The sequence below is a fragment of the Pelophylax lessonae genome, assembly GCF_965119305.1.
Source record: "Pelophylax lessonae genome assembly, chromosome: 5".
Taxonomy (NCBI): domain Eukaryota; kingdom Metazoa; phylum Chordata; class Amphibia; order Anura; family Ranidae; genus Pelophylax; species Pelophylax lessonae.
Genome location: NC_138772.1, coordinates 430,740,579 through 430,765,348, shown reverse-complemented (window position 1 = coordinate 430,765,348; position 24,770 = coordinate 430,740,579). Strand labels below are relative to the sequence as shown.

The following is a 24,770-nucleotide window of genomic DNA, read 5'->3' as shown; positions in this document are numbered from 1 at the left end:
GCAGTACAGCCTAATACCTTAAATTCTCCCCTGCAATCATTAATGTGAGTGGAGTTCAGCCTTATGTGTCAAAATTAAAAAATCCTAGTTTTTCTACCTTTTTTTTTATTTTGCAGTTTTCAGTGTTGTGACTTCAATCCCTCTTCTTGCTAAGTCCAAGAGCAGCAAGTGGGTGTGGTTACTAAAAGCTAGTGACCTCATTTCCAGGGAGGGACTATGTTCATTTGTAGCCAGTTGACGTATACAGAATGGGAGGAGCTAATCATAGGTTCCCACCCAGTGTTCTCTCATCAGTAAGGATACATTGTACATACTAATTCATGAGAAAATGAAATAATTCACACAGGACAAGGGGGGGGGGGGGGTGCACTTATACAGTACAGTAAACCCCCCTCCATTGCGGAGGTTACGTTCCGGAAGTTAATTTAAACACATAAAGGGCTCTTTTACACGGAGCGGACCGCATTGCGATCCGCTCCGGTGCTTTTTTTTTTTTTCACGGAGCGGATGACACTTGTGTCATCCGCTCCGTATGTCCGCATATCATCCCATCCGTTTGCGGATGACACCGATGACATCCGATTTTGCTTCCTTTCTGTTTTTTCAATGGAACAAAAATAGGGTTCTGTTCCGTTCCAAAAAACGGAACAGAACTGAAAGGACAGAAATCGGATGTCAGCGGATGGTCATCCGCTGACATCCGCAATGCCATTGACATACATTATGTCCGTAAATCATCCGCAAAAAAATAGGATGATTTGCGGACATACGGAGCGCCCGTGTGAAAGGGCCCAAAAGATACTGAGAGACATAGCAAGAGCTATGGAAAACACAAAAATATTTAATGTTAAATGATTTATATAGTAAAATAACATTACAGAACAAACCGCAATATACCGGGACCGCAAAAACTGAACCGCGATGGATCGGGGTTTACTGTATAGCTGTACTGGGCTCTGAATGAAGACTACCATAGGAGAAGGAAGCTAGATACAGCTCATAGTCTACAATGGTCATAGTACAGGCAACCACACTAAGTCTACGTTTCCACTAGTGCATAAAAACAGAATGGTGTAGCGTAAATTATGAATGACAAACACTTATAATGAATCAAAGTATGATGTTAACATATACAGTCCAAAAAATGAACACTGAAGTCCACAAAGGAAGGTATTGGCTGAAACAGATTCGCAGGAAAGGAAAAGCTCCAAACAAATGAAGAAAGGTGAAGATCAGGTGTGCCCAGGAGTAGAAATGAATCCACCAGACAATATAGTGAGAGATGGCTCCTTACCAAATAGCTCTTGCCACTAGATTATAGGTGGCTGAACGCTCATATGAAAGATAGATCCTCCAATGTAGTGGAATGGCCAGGCAGGAGCATAGGTCACTCTCTCCGGGGACAACCAATCATAGGTCACGGGGATATCCAGTGTATAGCCATGGAAATAAAAAGGGGAAACACTCCCATAGTGCATTACCAATGTATAACTTTAATAAATAAAAAGGGATGCACTCACATGTAAAAACTTTGTATGTCAGCAGAACAATCAATGACGTGCAGCCGCAGCGTTCCTGCAGAACATTCCTCCTTGGATCATGGGTCACCCGGCAGTATGGTGGAGAGCTAACGCTGATGATCCATCTAAACACCAGGGACCAATACGAACTCTCGCGCCGTCAGGATAAACCACTACATGTTTCGTGATAACTCACGTCCTCTGGGGGTTGGTCCTGACATGTAGTGGTTTATCCTGACGGCGCAAGAGTTCGTATTGGTCCCTGGTGTTTAGATGGATCATCAGCGTTAGCTCTCCACCATACTGCCAGGTGACCCACGATCCGAGGAGGAATGTTCTGCAGGAACGCTGCGGCTGCATGTCATTGTTTGTTCCGCTGACATACAAAGTTTTTACATGTGAGTGCATCCCTTTTTATTTATTAAAGTTATACATTGGTAATGCACTATGGGAGTGTTTCCCCTTTTTATTTCCATGGCTATACACTGGATATCCCCGTGACCTATGATTGGTTGTCCCCGGAGAGAGTGACCTATGCTCCTGCCTGGCCATTCCACTACATTGGAGGATCTATCTTTCATATGAGCGTTCAGCCACCTATAATCTAGTGGCAAGAGCTATTTGGTAAGGAGCCATCTCTCACTATATTGTCTGGTGGATTCATTTCTACTCCTGGGCACACCTGATCTTCACCTTTCTTCATTTGTTTGGAGTTTTTTCTTTCCTGGGAATCTGTTTCAGCCAATACCTTCCTTTGTGGACTTCAGTGTTCATTTTTTGGACTGTATATGTTAACATCATACTTTGATTCAGTATAAGTGTTTGTCATTCATAATTTAGTGCTACACCATTCTGTTTTTATTATTTTATTTGGAACTTGTACTATTGTTTCAGGTGTTAGCTGCTTCTCCTAAAGCGCAGTGTTTTTTATATGTTTCCACTAGTGCGACTAATCAATGGCACCCATTCCATCTATATGACTGTGAAAGGGTACCTGTACTACTTTTATGCCACCTATGATGTGATCCAGAGAGTGTAAAGTTGGATCAATGTCGAATCAAAGTCACACTCTAAATCGCAATAGCTGAAACATAGACTAAAGCTCTGTTTCCACTAGTGCGACTTTGAACACACATATGTGTTGTCGTATGACAAGTCACAGCCCATTGATTTCAATGGTACCCATTCCCATTTACGGGACTTTGAAAAGGTACTTGCACTACTTTGATGCAAATTTTTATGCGACATTGATCCAACGAGTGTAAAGTTGGATCAAAGCCACATCAAAGTCATACTCCGTTTCCACTAGTGCAACTTGTCATACGACTTTGGATACACAAAGTTGCATGACAAGTCACAGCCCATTGATTTCAATGGCACCCGTTCCCATCTATGTGACTTTGAAAATCAGCTACCTTGAAAATGTACCTGCACTACTTTCATGTAACTTTTGATGTGGCTGTGATCCACAGAGTGTAAAGCTGCACTCCAAAGTCGCACTCTAGACTAGTGGCTATGTTTCCATTAGTGCGACTCTTAAGTTGTGCAATTTAGAGTGTGACTTTAAGTGCAGCTTCGATCCAACTTTACGCTTTCTGGATCAAAGTTACATCAAAGTAGTGCAGGCACCGTTTCAAAGTCGCTGATTTTCGAAGTGGCATAGATGAGAACAAGTGCCATTGAAGTCAATGGGCTGTGACTTGTGTCCAAAGTCGCATGACAAGTCACACTAGTGGAAATGGAGCCTAAAACTCATTACTCACATGTAATAAGCAATAGATATCGATCTGTATCCTTCTAAACGTTCAGAAATGTTCCTTTGTACCTTATTTCTTTCATATATTGCGCCATATATCTCTCTCTGTATCCTAAACGAGGCTATGAAGACAGGAGATCATGGTGAAGGATGGGGGTGGGGCTGGGCAGGTCTAGGCATGTCTGTCTAAGAAAGATTGACAACCTTTTCAGGAAGTGAAAGACAGCTTAGCAAATTCCGATAAAGGGAGATAGCGTTGTCGGTGAAGAACAGAAAGAAGCTGATTGTCCACTTTAGATGAGACTTTCTAAGCTACACAAGCAGCTAGCCAGAAAATGAATAATATCAAAGATAAAGATATTTAACATACTGTTAATAGGTAAAATTTCACTTTTGACTGGAGAAGGCTGTTGGTTATTTATAGGCCAAATTTTCTTTTCACTTAGTTTTAAAGTGGAAGTCCAGCCTAAAACGGAAATTTGTAAATCTACTTTCAGGCACAATGTTAGACTAACCTATCTAACCCTGTAAAGTAAAACTCACTATACATACCTTTTCTGAAGCCAATCCAGTCCAGTCTCCAGCAGCGGAAGCTCTGTGTGGGACACAGCCGACAACAGTCACCCATAGACTTACTATGGGGCCTCCATTGTTGCTGCCACTTCGGCACCCGACTACACATAAAAGCCCCTGCTGACAGCTCGGCATGGTATCTGATCAGATCAGCTTCAGAAAAGGAATGTATCATGAGTTTTGCTTGACGGGGCTAGATAGGTTAGTCTTATATTGTGGCTGCAAGTAGATTTTAGAGATTTTCGTTTTAGACTGGACTTCCACTTTAAACATGAGGAGACTCATTTGTGTTTTGGTGCTGCCACACAGATAAATGAACAAGGTGACAATGGGGATCTATTTGCAGCATTTAAAAAAAATGCAGTGGATGAATAATGTCAACCTTTATTGCAGAGTTTTTCCCTTTAAATTAATATGCCTTCTTTTTTAATAGAAAAACAAGTGGATCCCTCAAAATATGTTCCAAGTCTCTTATTTTTGAACCCGATCAAATTGATCTACCAATAATTAAGGTGAGCAGTCAATGATACTATTTCTTGTATTGCTTCTGTTTGCTTCTGTTTGCTGCCAGATCCTGGCACACCATAAATGTAATTTGCTTTGTTTAACAGTATATTTTTTGCCTTGTCTTGTGTCCTGTACTAACATTTGTACTCTGGAATAACATTTGCAGCATGCTTGATGACAATGGTTGCCAATACCCCTACATGTCTGAGATGTTTGTCAGTGATCTTTCACTATGCATGCATACCCAATACATTGCAATTCGGGATGGAATCTTTATTGTAATGGACAGAGCATAAATATGTGTTACTTTCATTTGGAGCAAATACACAAAACTGTGTTATATGGTTTGTTACAGATTTCACTGCGGGATTGCACAAAGATTGAAGTAGAAGATGAAGAGAATCTCTTCAGGAAGTATGTCAATCAGTGCACATGATTAATAATTTCTTTCCTGTAATAGCTGGTGTGTTAATCCTAAATCTGTCCTGATCTAGTAAGTGTAGAAGCACTGAGGTGCCAGAACCGCCTTTGCTATGTTGGTCTTCATATTGGTCTCTGTGTCCTTGTGAGGCTCTTTGAATCCTAGGCCAGACCCTTTAGGTTCCTTTCACACTTGTATGACTCCAAAAATGTGCAGTCTTTGGATGGGTATGACTTGGGCTTTTACCAGTGATAATGGATAATTGTTGCACTGTGGCACTTTGTACAGCTCAAGTGGCTTCATGGTAACACCGATATCCATTTTAAATTTTAAAGTACTTTAGATCTAAATCCAATCACAAATGCCCCATTAATGAGACAGGGGTCTGGCCTTAACTAATTTCAAAGGAATCACTATTTTCTAAAAAAAATGCAAGCATTCATTAAAAGAAAACCTAGAGAAAAAAGAAATTGTGGGGAATCATGGGTTGGAAAACCAAAACCCAATTGGTTCCTCACAAGAACGAATAGCTGGACTTTCTAAGGCACATCATGAAATGAATCATAGCGACTCACAAATTATTTTAAAACATAATTTTATTACAAAAAATTGCAATTAAAATATTTGTAAAGACAAAATGTCCTCAACAGAACATATAAGACATGTGTGAAAACAGTGGGTTGTTTAAAAACGAATAACCTAGGACTATTTTTTACTCATATAGTCTGCAATTGACACATGGGAAAAATGTGTAGGTTATTATATTCACAAATTTTTAGAATAACATCATAAGATACATAATCACATCTGATCTTTGGGTCTACGTGTTTTGCAGCATACTTCTTCAGGACCGCATTTATACATCAGAAGTTTCTTAAAGTAGACAGAGTATTTGTTAGTATCAACAAAGACAAAATAACATTTATGCTGGGGTCTGTATGCTGTGTAGGAAAACACACCTGTGGTAGGGTGTAGCCAGAAAACCTAGTGATCTGGCAATGGAGGTCCTTATTCTTGTCCTATTTTAAGGTGACGACTGGGAGACAGAAATGTGTGTTGTCAAACTGTCGCATAAGACATATTGCACAAGCATGGTTTCGCCAAGGTCACTATTGGGAAACCAGTCCAGAAGAAGGATGTGGAGCAGGAACTGGAGCAAGTGCATGTAAACAGGAAGTAGATAAAGAGGGCTAGAGTAGATGAAGCAGCACCTCAAAGCAAAAAGGTTTAAATAAAATGTGGCAGATGTTTAAGATGCAGAGTGATTTAAAAAATTAAATTTAGCAAATTCATTGGATTGTAGATCTGCTTTAAGACACCGATACATGTAGGTCCTTCAAGTTGCCTGCACTTCAGCACTGTTATTACAACTGGCACCTTTTAGGCCAAATCATGTTAACTTCAATTATTTTTTTTTTCTTTTAGGAACACAAACAAAACATTTTGTGTTGTGTTCAATCAGGTAAGATTTCTGCATTCATATTACCACCGTTCCTTTTATACCTTTTTTTTTATTTTGTTAAAATGTGTTCAAATTTTGTTGTCTCCTGAAGAGGTTAAACCAGCCAGGGTTTTTTACCATCTCCTTATGCCTTTGCATATTTGATGATTTTCTTCCACCCCAAATTCTAATGCACTTTACAATACAAAAAGCAGCCTTGCCTCGCATAGTGGTGACCAACCCTTTTCTTTTTCCCATTGCTTCTTATTGCAGCATTATGAGCCACAACGTAGCCAAGGGGTGCTGGAAGGAGCTGGCCACAGTATGACCATGAGGTGTCTGTTCAATGTTTAATATAGAGAGTCCTGTGTTCACAAGACCACCCAGTATCTTTCTACACCTTCACCACCCACACCCCCATTCCTAAACGCCTAGCAGTGGTCTGCTGGTCCCCACTGATTTGCGGTGCTTTCCCAATCTTTCTGGTGTAGAAGCAGATACTGAGGCCAGCAGAAACATGAGCTCTTTCTGCCATCAAATTGCTGGTAGGAAGAGGGAGCAGGGGCCTGACTTGCTGGGCGGTATGTGTGTCTATTGTTACACACAGTACCAGCCAGGATCATGCACAAATGCGAATATCTCCTTAGCAGCCACTAGGAGACGCCTGCACACAGGCAAGAACTCCAGTGGTTTGGAAATCAGCCCAAGGCAAAGCTGATTTAAACTGAAGTTTCTGTTTGGCTCTAGCCTTTTACCAATCTCAGTTTGGTTTACCAAAATTTGAGTAGTTGCCATGTACTGCTACGCATTGCAGATTATCATTGCTCTTTGCACTGTAATCCTAAGCAAACCTATTTGTTTTAATTGGAATAGCACACAGAGCTTGACCAGAGAGATTGACAGAAAAGTAAAGACCAGTATAGAAACTTTAAACCAACACCATATGCCTCAAATTGGGAGTAAATTCCCATGCATGGATTTTACCTATAGGTAAGTATATAATAAGGCTTACATGTACAGTAGATGCAGCCGGTGACGTCACCAGCGCATGCACTCTGAAGGAACAGCATACCTGAGTCCTGTGCCATAAATGGGGGCTCCTGCGTACATGCCACTATAACAGCCGGAGCCCGCGAACCTGGAAGGAAGACTAGGTGAAGATGGAAGCTCCTTCAGCGGTGACAGTGCGCCGCTGGAGGGCTTCATTCTAAGGCAAGTTTCATTTAATGTCCTAGTATGCGATGCAGTTTGTGTACAGCTTGTATAACAGTGTAAATTTGCTGTCCCCTTAAAATAACCCAACACACAACCATTAATGTCTAAACCATTGGCAACAAAAGTGAGTATACCCCTAAGTGAAAACGTCCGAATTGGGCCGAATTAGCCATTTTCCCTACTCGGTGTCACGTGTTTCGTTGGTGTACAAGGTCTCAGGTGTGAATGGGGAGCAGGTGTGTTAAATTTGGTGTTATCACTCTCACTCTCTCATACTAGTCACCTGAAGTTCAACATGGCACCTCGTGACAATGAACTCTCTGAGGAACTGAAATCATCCTTAAAAATCTCTCAGTAAGCTGGGCTTGCCACATTCCCTTTCCCCGTCTGGACATGGAGTCTGGTAGGGGTCCCAGGGCAGAGGGTGCAGCGGAGACCCCTGGGGTCTCCCCCGCTATCCCCACTCTGTAACAATCCTGGGATAGTGTGTCCTGCCCTGGTAGTCTGGAGGGTTCCCAGTGTAGGAGACCCCTAGGTGCATGCCCAACTGTTTGCAGTGTGGGTATAATGCAGGGGGGTCCCAGTGCAGAGACCGTGCAGAGTGTGCAGCAGATGCCCCCCTAACGTGTGCACAGGGAAGATCCTAGCAGCATGATGTAGGCCATTTTCTTAGTCTGGCTGGTCTCCGGTTGGGGGTCAAGTTTGTGTAGCCCGATGATGTCACAGGGGCCATTTTCCCTTGCTCTTGCTGGTCTCCGATTGGGGGCCATGTTTGTGTAGCCCGATGATGTCACAGGGGCCATTTTTCCTTAGTCCCATAGACACTGAAGACGACTGAAGCCTCATGGGGATGCCGAAGCTCCTCAGTTTTCTCTTCCTGTGCCTGGGACAAATTAACAGGGATGGCGTCCATGGTGATTCTGGGTCCAAATTCTCTGCGCTCCTCCAATCGGTAGGGTGAGTCCTTGGGGATCCCGGTTATCTCTCTGCTGATAGATACCCTGAGCCTTGGGGGGATCCTTTAGTGGTGCCAAAAGGGTCACCTCTCCCCCACTGACCCCCTTATGGAGATGGCAGGTCCCTTAGAACCCCATGGTTGCACTGATTTGGGTGGCAGGACTGCAGTCCTTAGCCACTTCAGCCCCGGAAGGTTTTACCCCCTTAATGACCATGCCATTTTTTGCGATTTGGCACTGCGTAGTTTAACTGACAATTGCGTGGGTGTGCAACGCCATACTCAAATACAATTGATGGCCTTTTTTTCACACAAATAGAGCTTTCTTTTGGTGGTATTTGTTCACCTCTGCGGTTTTTCGTTTTTGCGCTATAAACAAAAAAGAGCGTCAATTTTGAAAAAAACACCAATATTTTCTACTTTCTGCTATAAAACATTCCCAATAAAAAAAAATTTTAAAAATCAATTTTTTGTTTAGGTCAATTTGTATTCTGCTACATATTTTTGGTAAAAATCCCAAAAAGCATATAATAATGGGTTTGCGCAAAAGTTATAGCGTTTACAAACTACGGGATAGATTTATGGACTTTTTGTTTTTTACATTTTTTTTATTAGTAATGGCGGGGATCAGCAAATTTTATCGGGACTGCGACATTGCGGCGGGCAAATTTGACACTGACATTTTTTGGGGACCAATTACATTAATACAGTGGTCAGTGCTAAATAATATGCACTGTTACTGTATAAATGACACTGACAGGGAAGGGGTTAACACTGGGGTTGATCAAGGGGTTAAATGTGTTCCCTAGATGTGTTCCCTAGACCTGCTGCAGTAAATCTGCGCGGGATGGTCTGCAAGTGGTTAGTGTCCCGGGTGGAACTGGCATGTGGGCAAAGGCCCAGGAGAAAACATCCCCTGCCTTTCCTTGCTCAGTCTGTCTCATCTGATTCTGAGGCTGATGCCGCTGTGGACACGTCCCGTCCAGGAGGCGCTTAATACCACACCCCCAGATCTATGCGATAGTGAGGATGATTCCTCCATGGTCGGAGCAGCACTTATCACTGCAGTGCGTGGGACATTAAAAATGGAGGATGCGGCTGATGTAGCCATGGACGTGGCTGTGTCTGGTACGCATAAGTCACCTCGCGCTCCAAAGGTGTTTCCTTATGTGCCTTATTTTGACGGTTTTTCCTGTAAGGAATAGGAACAACCAAAATTTCCCTTTGTGGTCCCCAAACATTTTTCTGTACGTTACCCTTTTGAGGAGTCCCTTTTTAAAAAGTGGACTAGTTCACCAGTGGTGGAAACTCCTGTTTCCAGGTTGAACAAAGCTACCATAATCCCAGTAGAGGAATCCCGTCCTTAAAAGACCTGACTGACAGGAAAGCAAAGGCTGTGGCACACAGCATGTTTACTATGGCTGGTTCGACATTACAGCTAGTCTTTGCCTCAGTCCTGGTGTCTCAGACCCTAACTGAATGGGCCAAGCTTTTGCGCCAGGGCCTGGGGGGTGAGCAGGTCCCTGCTGCTTATGTTGATTTAGCAAACCAGTTGGTCCATGAACTGCAGTTTATTTGTGATGCAACTTTGGATACAGCTCCTGTGCTGTCCAAACGTTCTGTTTCAGCGATGGTGATTTGCCGTGTGCTGTGGCTTAAGAATTGGTCCGCGGACCAAGCCTCTAAGAAAGCTCTGATTGATCTGCCCTTTCAAGGCAATCGCCTGTTTGGGGCTACCCTGGATGACATCATTAAGGGTATCACGAGGGGGAAGAGTACATTCCTGCCATAGTCTAGGAAAGGGAAGGAGCCTCGTAACAGAAGAGGGCCCTCCTTCTCAGCACATGCACTCAGCACTAGATGGGGGCTGGCCCTGCAAGTTAAATGTCTCGCAAGGTCGCATACAACCTGGCCTCGGCCTGAGTCACAGCGTTCCTCCTGGCTGACGGCCCCCCATTTCGATGGAGAGGAGGATCTGTTGTAGCCTGTGTATTTTCCTATACAAGGCGGCCATGTTTGTGTAGTCCGGCAGCCATTTTCTTGTGGTTTGCCATTGCAGTTTCTCCTGGTGGTTACAGGCGCCTGTGTCCGTGGGTGGTGAGTCTGGTGGGGTCCTCTCCCTCTCTGCTGAGAGCATGTCCAGTCCTGGACCTCAAGGCACTGAACTGCTTTGGGCGGGTACAGAAGTTCAGCATGTAGTCCATTCGAACGGTGGTGGCATCCTTGCATCAGGTGAAATTCCTTGCTTCTATCAATATTAAGGATGCCTATCTTCACATTCCAATATGTGCCAGTCACCAGCGTTTTCTCCGCTTTGCTTTGGGAGAGGAGCATTATCAGTTTGTGGTGTTACCCTTTGGTCTCTCCTCTGCTCCTCATGTCTTCACAAAAGTGTTTGCTCTGGTGCTAGCCTTGCTACTCCAACAGGGGATCGTGGTACTGGGCTACTTGGACAATCTCCTTCTGCGAGCGGAGTCTCCCTCTGCTCCGGTGAACAACCTGAAGATCACAATATGAACTCTGCGGGAGTTCGGCTGGATTCTGCATTTTCAAAAGTCTGCCCTGGTTCCATCCACAAAGCTGGACTATTTGGGACTCACTCTGGACTCGGCCATAGCCAGAGTGCTCCTTCCTCTGGACAAACTCCAGAAATTGCAGACTGCAATTCGCCTCCTGCTGTCCAACAAATGGCCATCCCTCCGGACTTTCATGTGGGTGCTGGGCCTGATGGTATCTACCTTCAAGGCGGTTCCGTTTGCACAGTTCCATACGAGGTCCCTGCAAGGGAGATTCTGACCAAGTGGGACAAGACTCCGCAGTCTCTGGACAATCAGATTCGGCTGAGTTAGGGAACAAAGGAGTCCCTGATATGGTGGCTTCGCTCTCCGGCTGGGAAAATCCTCCTCCCCTTGTATTGGACTGTGGTCACCACGAATTGCCAGACTGTCCCGCTGGGGAGGCATTCTCCGCAAGCATTCTGCTCAGGGGATCTGGACACTGGAAGAGTCCATATCCCATAGTCCAGACTACCAATCAATGTCCTGGAACTCCGAGCGATCAGACTGTGTCTGGATTATTGGATGGGTCATCTTCAAGGATGCCCAGTGCGCATTCAATCAGGCAATGCCACGGCCGTGGCTTATTTCAACCACCAAGGGGGCACAAGAAGTGCTCTGGCGGCTCGGGGGTAGCAAGCATTCTATGGTGGGCAGAACAGTTTCTTTCCAGCCCTCACTGCCGTACACATTCCCGGGGTGGAAAATTGGCAGACGGATTACCTCATTTGGCAAGCGTTGGACCACGGGGAGTGGTCCCTTCATCCGGCGGTGTTTCATCAGCTGTGTCCCTGGTGGGCCCCCCCGAGGTGGATCTGTTGGCGTCTTGGCTCAACAGAAAGGTGCAGAGGTTTGTGGCTTGGTCAAGGGATCCTCTTGCGGATGCCACAGACACGCTGGTGGCCCTGTGGGGTCAGTATCGTCTGATTTACCCCTTCCCTCCTCTGAAGCTTTTGCCAAGACTTCTATGCAGGATCCTTGGAAGCTTCCTCTCTGGGAAGATCTGCTGTCCCAAGGACCAATCTTCCATCCTTCTTTACAGTTACTGGCTTTGACGACTTGGCTGTTTAATGCCAGGTGCTAAAGGATAGAGGTTTGTCTGAGTTGGTGATTCCTACGTTGTTAAAAGCTAGAAAACCTACTTCGAGGAAGATTTACCATTGTACGTGGAAGACTTAAATGGTGTGGTTTGAGTCTTTTGGGGTTTATCCTCGCTGCTTCTCGTCGGCTCGGATCTTAACCTTCCTTCAATGGGGGGTTGAACAGAAATTGACCTTGAGTACCATCAAGGGCCAGGTATCGGCCTTGGTGGTCTTTTTCCAACGACCTTTGGCCACACGCTCCCTGGTGCGCACTTTTCCTCAGGGTGTCTGACATTTGGTTCCTCCAGTGCAGGCTCAGTTGCCGCCTTGGGATCTTAATTTGGTGCTTTCAGCTTTACCGAAGCCTCCCTTGGAAAAAAATTCAGGAGATTCCCTTGCTTATGCTGTCCCAGAAGGTGGCCTTTTTGGTGGCTATCACCTCTGCGTGCAGGGTGTCAAAACTGGCGGCATTATCCTGTAGTTCACATTGACTGGTGATTCACAAGGATAAGGTGGTGCTATGCCCCTGTCCGTCATTCCTTCCTAAGGTGGTTTCTGACCTTTATTTGAGTGAAAACAATTGTGTTGCCTTTCCTGTATCCTAGGCCTAAACCTGGCAATTAGGGTGTACCTGGCAGCTATGGAGTCTTTCAGGAAGTCAGACTCTCTATTTATGCTCACGGATGGACCTCACAAAGGGTTGTCTGCTTCCTCTGTGACCATTTCCAGATGGATCAGACAGACGGTGGTTCAGGCCTATTCCATCAGTGGTCAGGTTCCTCCTTTCCCTGTCAAGTCACACTGTACTAGGGCGCTTAGTGTCTCCTGGGCCTTCCGTCATCAAGTGTTAGTGACACAGGTTTGCAAGGTGGCCACCTGGTTGTCGGTGCACACTTTTACAAAGTTTTATAAAGTGGATGTGTTGGCATCTGCGGATTCTTCTTTTGGCCACAAGGTTTTGCAGGCTGCTGTTTAGGAGGACCTGATCCTCTTTGATGGTGTATTTTTTTTTTCAGGTGGGCTCCTGTTGTTGGTTGAGCCCCTGTTGCCTGGTTGGCTAATGTTTAGCCATGGGAATTTTTTGCTGTTTCCCACCCCTCATGTTTAACACTGCTTTGGGATGTCCCAATGGTCAAGAATGACAGGAGCTGTGTCCGTCATTGAACGAAGGAGAAAATGGGATTTTGACTTCCCGTAAAACCAATTTCTCTGATGTTCATTGATGGACACAGCACCTACCCATCTGTGGAGTTATAATTCTCCTGACACTGCTTGTAATAAAACTGAGTGACTATAGCAGGTAGAGGGAGTATACCCCCTGGGACTGCCCATGGGTGTAGCCAGAAATTTTTTCTGCCTAGTGTCCTACTCCTGTAGGGGGCAGTATAACCCAGTGGTCAATAATGACAGGAGCAGTGTCCATCAATGAACATCAGAGAAATTGTTTTTTACGGTAAGTCAAAAATCAAATTTTTTGTACTTGCCGTAAAATCTATTTCTCTGAGTTCGACGGACACAGCACCCACCCCTCTATGGAGTTCTGATACATCTAATACTGCTTGCTACTAAACTGATTACCTAGAGCAGAGAGGGGGATTATACACCAAGCTGAGGACGGCTGTATTTTTTGTTCTGCCTACTCCTGGAGGAGGCAATATAACCCAGTAGTTATGATTTATGGACCGCTGTGTCCATCGCTGAACTCCGAGAAATGGATTTTACGCTAAGTACAAAAATCCAATTTTCCTTTAGTTAGGGTTTACATCTACTTTATTTGTAAAATGCATGCATTTAATGGAAGTATATTAAAGTTTAATGAGTTTCTTTATTTTTCAGGTGTACTTTATCAAAGAGCAAAACATAGTAGCACCTTACAAGGTTCAACGTGTAAGTAGGGTTTTACTGATTTACATACTAACTGTGAAAATGATCTCTCTAAGTGCCAAATAATGCAAGCTTAAAGCCATATTGTCAAGCTAAGAAAAAAAATTGTTCATTAGAAGAGTTCTTATGCCTACCTCTCCAGTTGCCCATATATCATTCTTTCTAGCACTACATGCTTTGTCAGTCACTTCATGATTCAACAATTTCGGCAGTGTTTGATAGCTGTGGCCCCTTGCTACGTGCCATGGTTCCTCCCTCCAACTCTTACATCACCTCTGAGACTTGTAGTGACATCTCTTTCCTCCTTCCTCATGCTTGGCCAACCGCTATGATGGACAGCCTCGTTAGCCAGTTGTAAGGCACAAGAGATGGAAGAGGATTGGCCAAAACCAGCAATCATGTGCACTGTTTGCATCCAACAGACTCAAGGTGCTTAACCATAGAATGGGCTTGCAGTTACAATATATGTGGTAGTAACATGCATCCTATTGACCCAGTCCCGTGCTGCATACAATCGACTGGAGGAATGGAGATATCCAAAACAAAAACACAAAGGCTATATGCTGCGCACTGGTAATGTCAAAGTATCCATGAGAAACCAGTAGATAAATTGGAGGATAATGAATAAACAAATAAAACTTGCTTCCCTATGAACCATGAAGTAACATTTATTATGTGGCGATAGATAAAGCACACAGTCTAGATAAAAACACAGTCTTGTGAACGACACAGTCTAAATTAAAAGTTAAAAGCCTAAGTCTCTTCCAGCCTCAAACCCTAAATGGCGGGCCCAGCACTTGTGATGGAAACAGGCTAAAGGTTCACATACCAGCTGGAAGGCTCATGAAGGCTAGCTGGGACCAGCTGTTGTTGTCCCGTAGGGAAGGCACACTTTAGTTTGGTGTGTGGTAAGGCTCACATAGCACTCTGGCTTTCAGGGCTACAGGGTGCTATAGAGGGGATTAGAGGCAAGGTGCATTCATCTAATTATTTATAGTAAACATGCGTTTTGGGGTGCACCATATAAAATATTAAAATAATGTTAGATACATGTGTAGACCTCCTAGAACGAAACCTAATATGCAAAGGTATGAATTCTTTATCATTGCTGGTGTCCTCATTTAAAATATACCTGTCTGTGTACTATAAAGGCAAATATATTAGATGGACCAAAGTTTGTGTTTGCAAGAAATAATTAAAAGTAATAACAATAGTTATGTATTATACAATATTTCAAACTGTTGTCAACATAATGCTTGCTAATGGGGCAAGAAAAAAATTACAGCATGCATTTTGTCAGAATGTTTCTCCTTTGCTGGCCAAGGTTCCATCATTTTTATTATGACAAACACACACTCCTCTATTAAGTACAATTCTGGCATTGTGTTTGCATTGGAATGCTGGAAAAGGGATTATATTTCCAAGCCAAGCTCTTTGGAAAGTTGAGGCTGTATGGTTTGACAATGAAGATCTGTAATTGATCATAGCTTCTGGAAAGAGAGAGTAGACTCTACTAATTAGTATCTAGAGTTTGCAGCCAATGCATATTCTTTATCACCTCTGTATATCACTTTTGTCTTATGTAATTATTAAGCATGCAGCATGATAATGTGAACAGTGGAGAGTGGCCAGCAGACATTCCTGTTGCTTGCTTTATCTTGGGAAAAATACAGGTGTGTCCTAAAAAACCCACCTGGCCAACTGTTCATTTCCCTATGAACAGTCCTTAGAGGTTTTTTTAATGCCTCATCCAGATTAAGTGACATTAGTCACAGGAAGCCTTTTTATTTTTTAAAAATTTTTTTATCTTTGTTTTAATTATATATTGTATGTGAATGTCATCCTATGACTCATCTTAGCTACTCTTTTAAAAACCTTGTTTCTGCGTATAAAGTGTGTATGTGTTTGTTTTTATGTGTATGTATATTTAAACATATCCACATTTTTTTAGGGTGGAAATACATTTTTCTTCCAGTTGGAAGACTCAAGGAAGGTTGATGACGTTGTACAAACTGTTCTGCAGGTAAAATACTGGATCTACAGTTTCTTTTAGATTTCCATAGTTTTGCTGAATTTTTGGCAACTTTAGGACCTCATGCACACTTGGCGTCAAAAATGCCACTTTTAAGGATGTTTGATACCCCTCTTATGTTAGCCCATGTGTCCATGCAGACATAGGCATTTAGAGGTAGATGTGATAAGAGGCAGACAAAAAAAACCCAGTGCCAACGCATTCAGGACATGAATGTTTTGCCACAAAAAATACTTCAGGATTATCAGAGGAAGTCGACGGCCGAGAGTGCACATTTAGCAGCCTTAAGAACCCCACCTCGCTGGCCAGAGAGGAAATTCGGTAATGAGGTGTATGAAAAGGCAGCCAAACTGAAATAGGTAAACATTATAATATTGATACCTATAAGACTGAATAAAGCAAGACAATAGTAATCAGGGTAAAAACACTTAAATGTGGCTCATCCTATAACCTGTGCATTAACCTATAACCAGTAATGATCCAACTAGCCGTATAGCCAGAAACTGGTATGTAGAGGTAAAGGGCAACCATGTCTTACCTTCTCCATGCACTAGTCTTTCAGAGTGCAGGCTTTAGGGGTCCTCAGGGTCTGGGTGCCATTGAAATGGACCATGGCCCTGGCACATTCTAGCCTCTAGGTTGGGTGCCCCACTTCCCAGGGAGCATGCAGATTGCTCACCTCTTACTCTGCAATCTTTCAGATAGGGTAGTTCTCCCCTCGTGTGATGATAGGGAACCCTATTCTAGAAATGGTTCCCATTCCTCATCTTGACACTTTTTTCCATTTGGAATTGCAAAACACCTAAGCCTTGCTCCCCTGCAGGTTTTATTGATCCTTGAATATCCTCTTCCTAACACCCTGACTTTTGCACTCCCTTTGCACAATTTTATGCAAGAAAAAAGGGTGACCCTCTGGTTTCTTCCTCTGGTGCACTTGCCTTCACAGAGCCAACTTCGTCGTCAAAGGGGCTATTTGTGTCTTCTTGCCTTGAAAGCATGTCAAACATTTATGATTCAACTGTGGGTGGAGTTAGCACTGTCATCTATTGCAGCCTGCCATGTTTTTCCTTGGGAACTAGTCCCTCTTCCATTCCTCCATAGGGTGGTCCCCTGTGGGATTTCCTCCTCTTCTTTCACCTGGCTGGTGGATTTTTGATTTTTTTTTTTTTCCTCGAAGTCCTCCACCCTCAGGGAGTCCCTTCTACACTATCTAAGCCCTTTCTCCCAAAGGGTTCTAGGGCTATATACAGCACCTAGCATCTGTCCTTCTCAAAAGTTTCAGGGCTACCACTTTTTGCTCACGTTTTTAAAACTGTTTTTTTGTTGAGTGACTAAGCCTAGGCTGATCTATGCCTCTGCTACCAGGTGCTTCTGCTGTTGTCTTTTTGGGTCAGTTGAGCCTTCTAGTTTTTCCTGTGAGCCTGTTACTGTTGTTTTGGCTGTGTTGTTGCCCACCCTTGAATTATTATCTCATAAAAATGCAGTTTGGTATAAAATGCATCCCTATTTCTGAATACAAACACAAAGCAAGAGGGAAGGGAGATTTTTTTTGGTGGTGCAAAAACTCTTAGGAATAAAGGCACAACCAAAAAAGTTAATAAGTATTACATTTTATTGTGTACAAAATAATGCAATCAAACAATCAATATGTGTTCACTACTCAACTGCATCAGGCATTAATCTCATCCAATATGTTAAACTACTAGCAGACCAGACCTCCATACATATCACTATATAATGTCAATATCATATGCCTGTTGGATAATCGAAAAAGGGTACGATGGTCCTCAATGTTTGGAGGTTTTATGTCTCAAAAATCCCACCCATTCTTCTTGTTTTGTGTTCACACCCTTGAATTATTCCTTAAGGATATCCCATCGCCTAAGAATCCACTCCTGAGTCTTGTACTGTACAGTAAAGACAGGCATCACAGAAAGGGAGGGGTTATATGGCTATACTGGGGAGGGGCAGTTCCCCAAAAAAAAACGGGGAGGCATCCAATTACCTCAAGGTAGAGCCATATAACCCATTGTCTATGAATCAGTTCCTATGTACTGTATTCTAAGATATGGAATGTTATCATGCATCACTTTTTATACAGTTTTCTTTGGTTTTCTTTACATTTTTAGTGCATTTTTATTTTACCTGGGGAGCCTCTTGGTAACAGCAATTCTTCTTCCAGGGAGACCCTGTTTAGCCACTGCCTTGCAATCAGCAACAATGTTGTCTGCCTACTGTGTGCTCTTTTATTTGTCCATTGGGCTACATAACAGGTCTTTCAAATATGCAGCCCAGGGGCGTACTGAAGGAAAGTGCATGGCAGCTATATTACAGCATAAGTAAAACAGTTGTATATTAGCATTTTTTTTTTTTTTTTTTGGGGGGGGGGGGGTTGACAAAATAATAGCTAAACAATTGAAATCTTTCCTTATTCTTACAGCTACAAAGAGCTTCTCGCCTGGAGAAACTTGGTGACCAGACAGCAATGGTAAGACCCAAATGCGTTTTACAAGCTGCACTGATTGGAGTTTTGTTTTGTTACAAAATATAAAAGCTTCTTTTTTATTCACTAGATAACTGCTATTTTACAATCACGCTTAGCAAGATCATCATTTGATAAAAACAGGTTAGTAAATATATTAAGCTGTTAGGAAATATTTTCTAAAGAGCTTTGTAATTGTATTATTCATATATCCTAAAATTCCTATACAGCTTTCAATGTGTATCTGAAACCTCCCACATGGAATGCCTAGCGGAAATGGTAACACCGTTGGTCACCAATCCAGGGCATGTGTGTATAACAGACAAATACCTCTACTTTCAGCCATTAAATGGCTATCCAGTAAGTCAATATTTTCATTAATCTTTTCACTGTAGATTTTTACATGTAAGTTGTCAGTATCGAATCCCTTCCAAAAATTTGTTGGAATCAATTCAAATATGACACTGTAGTCTCAGTTGATTTTTAGGTCTTCCATTTGTTCAACCACAAACATTTATTATTATTGTAATATAGTGCCAAAAGTTTACGCAGTGCTTTACAGCATAAAGGCAGACAATACAATTGCAATACAATTTAGTTCAGTAGGAATCGGAGGGCCCTTTGCGTTTATAGCTTACAATCTAAGAGCTCAATTAGAATGTTTATAACATAATAAAATCTATCTTTAATAGACAATCTTCATAAGAACAATTTACAGCCATACAAATACATTGTGTTTTAAAGGGATTGTAAAGGCAGTAGGTTTTTTTTGTCTTATTGCATAGGATAAAAAGTCTTCTGTGTGCAGCAGCCCCCCTCAGTCCACCTAATAGTTACCTGAGCCCCCTCTTTATCCGGCGATGTCCCAAGTCCCTCGGTCATCCGCGACTCTCTCTCTCCTGATTGGCTGAGACACAGCAGCTGTGCCATTGGCTCCTGTTGGTGTCAATTAAAGTCAGCCAATCAGGATAGAGGGGGCGGGGCTGAATGGACACACAGAGCTGCAGCTCGGCTCGGGTGCCCCCATAGCAAGCTGCTTGCTGTGGGGACACTCGAAAGGAGGGAGGGGCCAGGAGCACCGAAGAGGGACCCGAGAAGAGAGGATGTGGGCCACTCTGCAAATCCACTACACAAAGCAGGTAAGTATAACCAGTTTCATTTTTTTTTTTTTTTTTAAACAAGACTTTCAATCATTTTAAGCCTGATACAAACATAAAAGTTTTTTTCTTTTCGTTCAACCCAGTGGGCTGAATGGAAAAAAAAACTGACCGATCGCCTTACACGCGATGTTAGTGTAGCGAGCTCCCTTGAAATGCCTATGTGTTTTGACCGAGGGACCTGCCCGAACCATCCCCGCCAGAACACACGGATCAGTGCTCGTGGTTCCTGTTGAACTAGCAAATACCGGCCTATATTTGGCCCATGTGTACCCAGTTTAGAAGCAGTCAGCCATGTCTAAACTGTGCACAAATTACAGCCCATTACTTCCCATGTATGTATTATGTAATGAATAACACTGCACACATATGTCTCACTTATACCATCACCTTCTCCTCTAATGCAACCAATCCTAAACACATAAAATATGGGATTTCTTAAGACTTATTTTTTACAATCAAAATAAATCGCGTTACTGCTGATGTGCTTTATAATATTTTGTAATTCCAGCCATAGCTGAAAATTCTGTAAAATGTAACAGTGCAAAATCTACAGGTATAAACTAACTTGTATTTGGTTAGCATATTTTTATTCACTTTTATTAATCAGCGATAATGTCAAAGCTTGATTTGGCTGCCCCATCATTGGTGTCAGTGGAAGGAATAGTGCCCCATCATTGGTGTCAGTAATTACCTTTCCAAAGCCCTGTAAGGCTGTCATTTTCATCATTCCCTGTAGCTCTTCCTATATAGTGTGTCATTTGCAATGCTGCCTCTGCTGGTTCATAAACTCCATTAATATTCATTTGCCTTAGATCCAGAAGAATTTTTTTTTCTGTTTGAGAAAATCGGACCATGCTGTTTTGCCTTCTCTGGCTAAAGTTGGGGGTTTAGGGTTCTGCAAAGGCAGGTTTTCAGTTTTATTTAATCATTTTTCTATTGATACGAACTCATTTGAATTGTGTCTTTTTTCAAACTTAATACCCATATAACTATAATAGAGGCCAGCTGTGTTATGCTAGAGAAGGAAAAGAAGGATAAGAAGTACTTACTGCCCATAGTAACTAAATAGAGGAAAAGCCAACCTGTGGCTGAGGCACTTCGGGTCTCCCCATATATTAAAGGACTTAGATTGGCCTGGCTGAAGGAGAGGGTAGCCCTGTATGCTGACGATCTCTTGCTTTTCCTGAATGATGCGGACACCTCCTTGCAAGGAGCGTTATTGATTCTAAATGAGTTCTCAAAAGTGACGGGGCTTAATGTCAACTGGTCCAAATTTTTTTTTTGAATCAAAAACCGAGTTTATTAAACTGTGAAAAAGTACAACAAGCACCATAAAATAGGAGCACATAAAGGTACAAAACCACATGTACAGGAATGGACAGGCAAGGCATCAAAATACAAAAAATAAACCCAGAAGGAGAGATAAACACATCCCACACCACCCTCCCCCTCACAAAAAAAAAGAAAACAAAAATAAAGACAAAAATAAAAGTAAAAAAAAAAAAAAAAAAAAACCCCCATAGAGAGAGGATCCCCCAGAGTCCAATAAGCATCAGTCCAACAGCACAGAGAACATAAAACAAAGAAAACGTACACATGTATAACCCATCAAGTGGAACACGTTAAGGATGCCTGCAGCCACCTATCCCAGATCTTATGATATCTAGCGGGGCAGCCCCGGTTAACATAAATAACCTTGTTATAAGGCAGAGTAGCATTCACCTCGGCAATCCAGGCATTCAGTGTAGGAGGTGAGGGTTGCATCCAGCTACGCGCCAATAGCTTCCGGGCACTGAACAGTGTTTCGTGTATAAATTTCAAGGTGCTCTTAGTTACCTCTAGATCAGGAAATTAACCCAATAAACATTGCCGCGGATCCAGTGAGATCGGAGAGCCCATCTGATCGTGCAGAAACCGAACCACTTGCTGCCAGAAACAGTTAACGTGGGGACACTGCCAGATCAGGTGCTCAAAGGTACCAGCAGATAGCGAACATTTAGGACAGTCCGGGCTGCGGGAGGGGTCAAACTTTGCCATACGAACAGGAGTAAGATACACCCTGTGTAAAATATAGGTTTGCGTCAGCCTGTCAGACATCTTAGGAGACACCAGCTTACCCACCTCCAGCACATCACTCCAGTCCTCATCATCCAATTCCCCAGCCCATTCCTCCCAGGCGGGTTTCAGAGAATACGCCAACTTCGTAGCCGACGGGGTAAGAAGCAAGTCGTAAAACAACGAAATCAATTGCTTAGGTTTGTCTCCCCGAAGGATCAGAACAACATCCAACGGTTGCAACTGGGGGTAAGTACCACCAAACTGCGCACGCAAAGCGTGACGCAGCTGGAGAAACCGGAAAAACATAGAGTTAGGCAGTTGAAATTCGGCCTTCAGTTGATCAAATTGTTTAAGGCGGCCACCGCGGAGAACATGGGAGAGCAGGTATATGCCGTGTCGTATCCAGACCTGCGGATCCGGAATCAGCAGAAGCTCCCGAAGGCTTCTATTAAACCACAAGGGAGTATCGTCGTGAAGGGGAGGGCAGCCCAGTTTCGCCGCCGCCAAGTCCCAGATCCGCTTATTGTGGAACGCATACGTGTGCCTACCAGGGCTACCAAGCGCACCCGGGAGGCCTCGCAGGATATCACAACTGGTCCAAATTTTAATTACTTGCTATTGAGCCCGAAGCTAAATGGGTAGCTCCATCAGATCTTCAGTTGCAATAGGTGGACAGATTTACTTATTTGGGAGTGTGCATATCAAGGGATTTAACCGATTTTATCTCTTTAAACCTGTGCTCAGTTGCTGTTAAGGCTAGGCTGAAAGCATGGGAGAACCTCCCTTTGTCCCTCTTGGGTCCTATTAATCTTATTAAAATGAAGATTCTGCCCAAATATACTTATTTGTTTCCCAACTCCCCACAGTGGATTCCAAAATCCTTTTTTTCCCAGCTAAATAAAACTTTCTCCTCCTTCCTCTGGGGCTTGTGCCCCCCAAGGTACAAGCTGACCACCCTTATGCACCCTACATTACAGAGAGGCTTGGCATTCCCAGACTGCCATACATTTTTTGAGGCAACCCAACTGGTCACTGTATCTTGGTGGCTCACCCCCGTATTGGTCCAACCCTGCTATAGTCGTGGAAGCCTTAGTGCTACGCTCTGTGGAGGCTTTGTCAAACCTGCCTTTCCGAGGTCCCAAAGCCCCTTATGATTTGACCCCCTCTGTGACGACTCTACGGGCCTGGAAAACGGGACTAGCATATGAAAATTATCCACGGACCGCGGTTTCTCCGAGTGCCCCATATGGAACAACCCCACCTCGCCATACTTCTATAAACTTCCAGATTCTATACTGTGGGGCAAAAAATATTAAACGGATTTCAGATCTCTCAATATACTCGTTTGACCATCTAATGTCTCAATACAATATTCCACCATCACATCCCTTCAGATATCTACAGTTGTCCGTGCTTTCAAAGGGCCAGTTTCCTCCTGGTTAGGCACAGCTAGTACAGCCGACCTGGAAAGAGTTTTGCGTTATGAGTTCTCAGAGAAGTCTGCTTCCGTTCTTTATGCACACCTCCTCCAAGTCTCCTCTCCTGAACTATCCACACTTCATCAGCATTGGGTCTGGGATGTTCCGGAGCTGGACTTCGAGGACTGGATGGAGATGTGGGACTTCCCATTTAAAATTCTTGTCTCCTTAGGAGATTGTCTCATTCAGTATAACAGCGCCCCCAGGGCATACCTTATATCCTACCGTTTGCACAAAATGGAAACCTCCATTTCCTCGTAGTGCTGGCGCTGTGACCAGGCTTCGGGGGATTTTTTCTACATATTTTGGACCTGCCCGGTGCGTAGTGCCTACTGGTTACAAATACTTTCTGTGATAAATTAATTACTAAGTATCTCCATCGTTCTATCTCCAAAGTTTGTCTGCTAGGGCTAGCGGAGGAGCGGGTACCCAGAGTGGGTGAACGGACCCTGCTGGGCCTTTTATTGTTTTATGCTAGGAAAACCATCACTCTGTGCTGGAAGCAACGGGCTCCCCCCCTCATTGTATTTGTGGAAAAAAACAGGTAAATAATGTGCTTCCTCTCTACAAAGATACATACTTACATAGAGGCTGCCCCAAAAAATATGACAGAGTTTGAGCCAAGTGGTTGGCGGAACCCTCTACCGCTTTAAAAGGAGTGGGTTACCAGCCAATTGTTATCTCCTCTTAGATCAGCTTTATTTGTCCCTCATTACGCAGTGTCCTGTCTGTGGGCCATCTCACTACATAATTAAACCTAGAGCACGAGCCAAATCAGTTATTTGAAAATTTTCTGTTTTTGTTTTGACAAATGTGTATTCTCGGGAATCTAATTATGCTGTAATGCAGGCCTCGACAAATCCCGGGCGCCAGGTCGCATTTGCGACTAGAATTAGCGACCTGGCGCCTGGGGTGCCCTGCAGGATGTGTCCTGTCGCTTTTGCGCCCCCCACCTCCTCTTCGAGTTCACGGACTTCCGCGGCGTCCAAAAAATTAGTCCCCGGCTTTTCGGCCTTTTTCTGTGAGATGAGAAGCTAGGGGAACTGGCGCTCTCTTGTGGTGGCCGGGAGTAATGCATGTTCTCAATGCCAAAGAGGAGAAGAGAGGGAATTTTTTTAAGGCTTCATCTCTCTGTCCAGTTACCTTTTCTTAAAGGTAAGTGGACAGGGAGTGTGGTTATTTTATTTTTTAAATGTAAAAAAAATAAATAATTTTTTCTTTTTTTTTTAATTATTAAAAAAAAAAAAAAAATGTTTTTCTTTTTTTTTTTTTTCAATTCTTATTAAAAAAAAAAGATATTATATATATATATATATATATAATCTTTTTTTTTTTTTTTCCCTCATCGCCGTGCCACAGCCGAAGGCCCCTTTCACACGGGCTGTCTGATCAGGTCCGCCTGTCAGTTTTTCAGGCAGACCTGATCGGACCGTTCAGTCTCCTCTATGGAGCAGTAATCTGCCGCCATCTGACCCTGCCCGCCAAAAACAGACGGATGGTGGTTCTATTTTCTATCCATCCCGTGGATCGGATCAGATGGCATCGGATGGAAAGAGACAGACAGTCTGTTTCCATCCAATTGCGCTATAGAGGAGAGTGGGGTTCTAGTCCTATTTATGTGTAAATTTAGTATCCGTTTTATTAAATAAAG

General features: G+C 43.3%; 1 protein-coding gene across 1 annotated transcript in view; it reads left to right on the top strand.

Moving 5' to 3' along the window:
* The window catches only part of NSMAF (neutral sphingomyelinase activation associated factor), a 162,734-nt gene that overhangs the window by 67,350 nt on the left and 70,614 nt on the right, over positions 1-24,770 (top strand). Inside the window, exons 3-10 of the mRNA XM_082257287.1 lie at positions 4,283-4,361; positions 4,712-4,770; positions 6,203-6,239; positions 13,862-13,912; positions 15,861-15,932; positions 18,382-18,429; positions 18,515-18,567; positions 18,654-18,783. Coding sequence (XP_082113413.1) covers positions 4,283-4,361; positions 4,712-4,770; positions 6,203-6,239; positions 13,862-13,912; positions 15,861-15,932; positions 18,382-18,429; positions 18,515-18,567; positions 18,654-18,783 — 529 coding nt within the window. The remainder of the gene's footprint in view (positions 1-4,282; positions 4,362-4,711; positions 4,771-6,202; positions 6,240-13,861; positions 13,913-15,860; positions 15,933-18,381; positions 18,430-18,514; positions 18,568-18,653; positions 18,784-24,770) is intronic.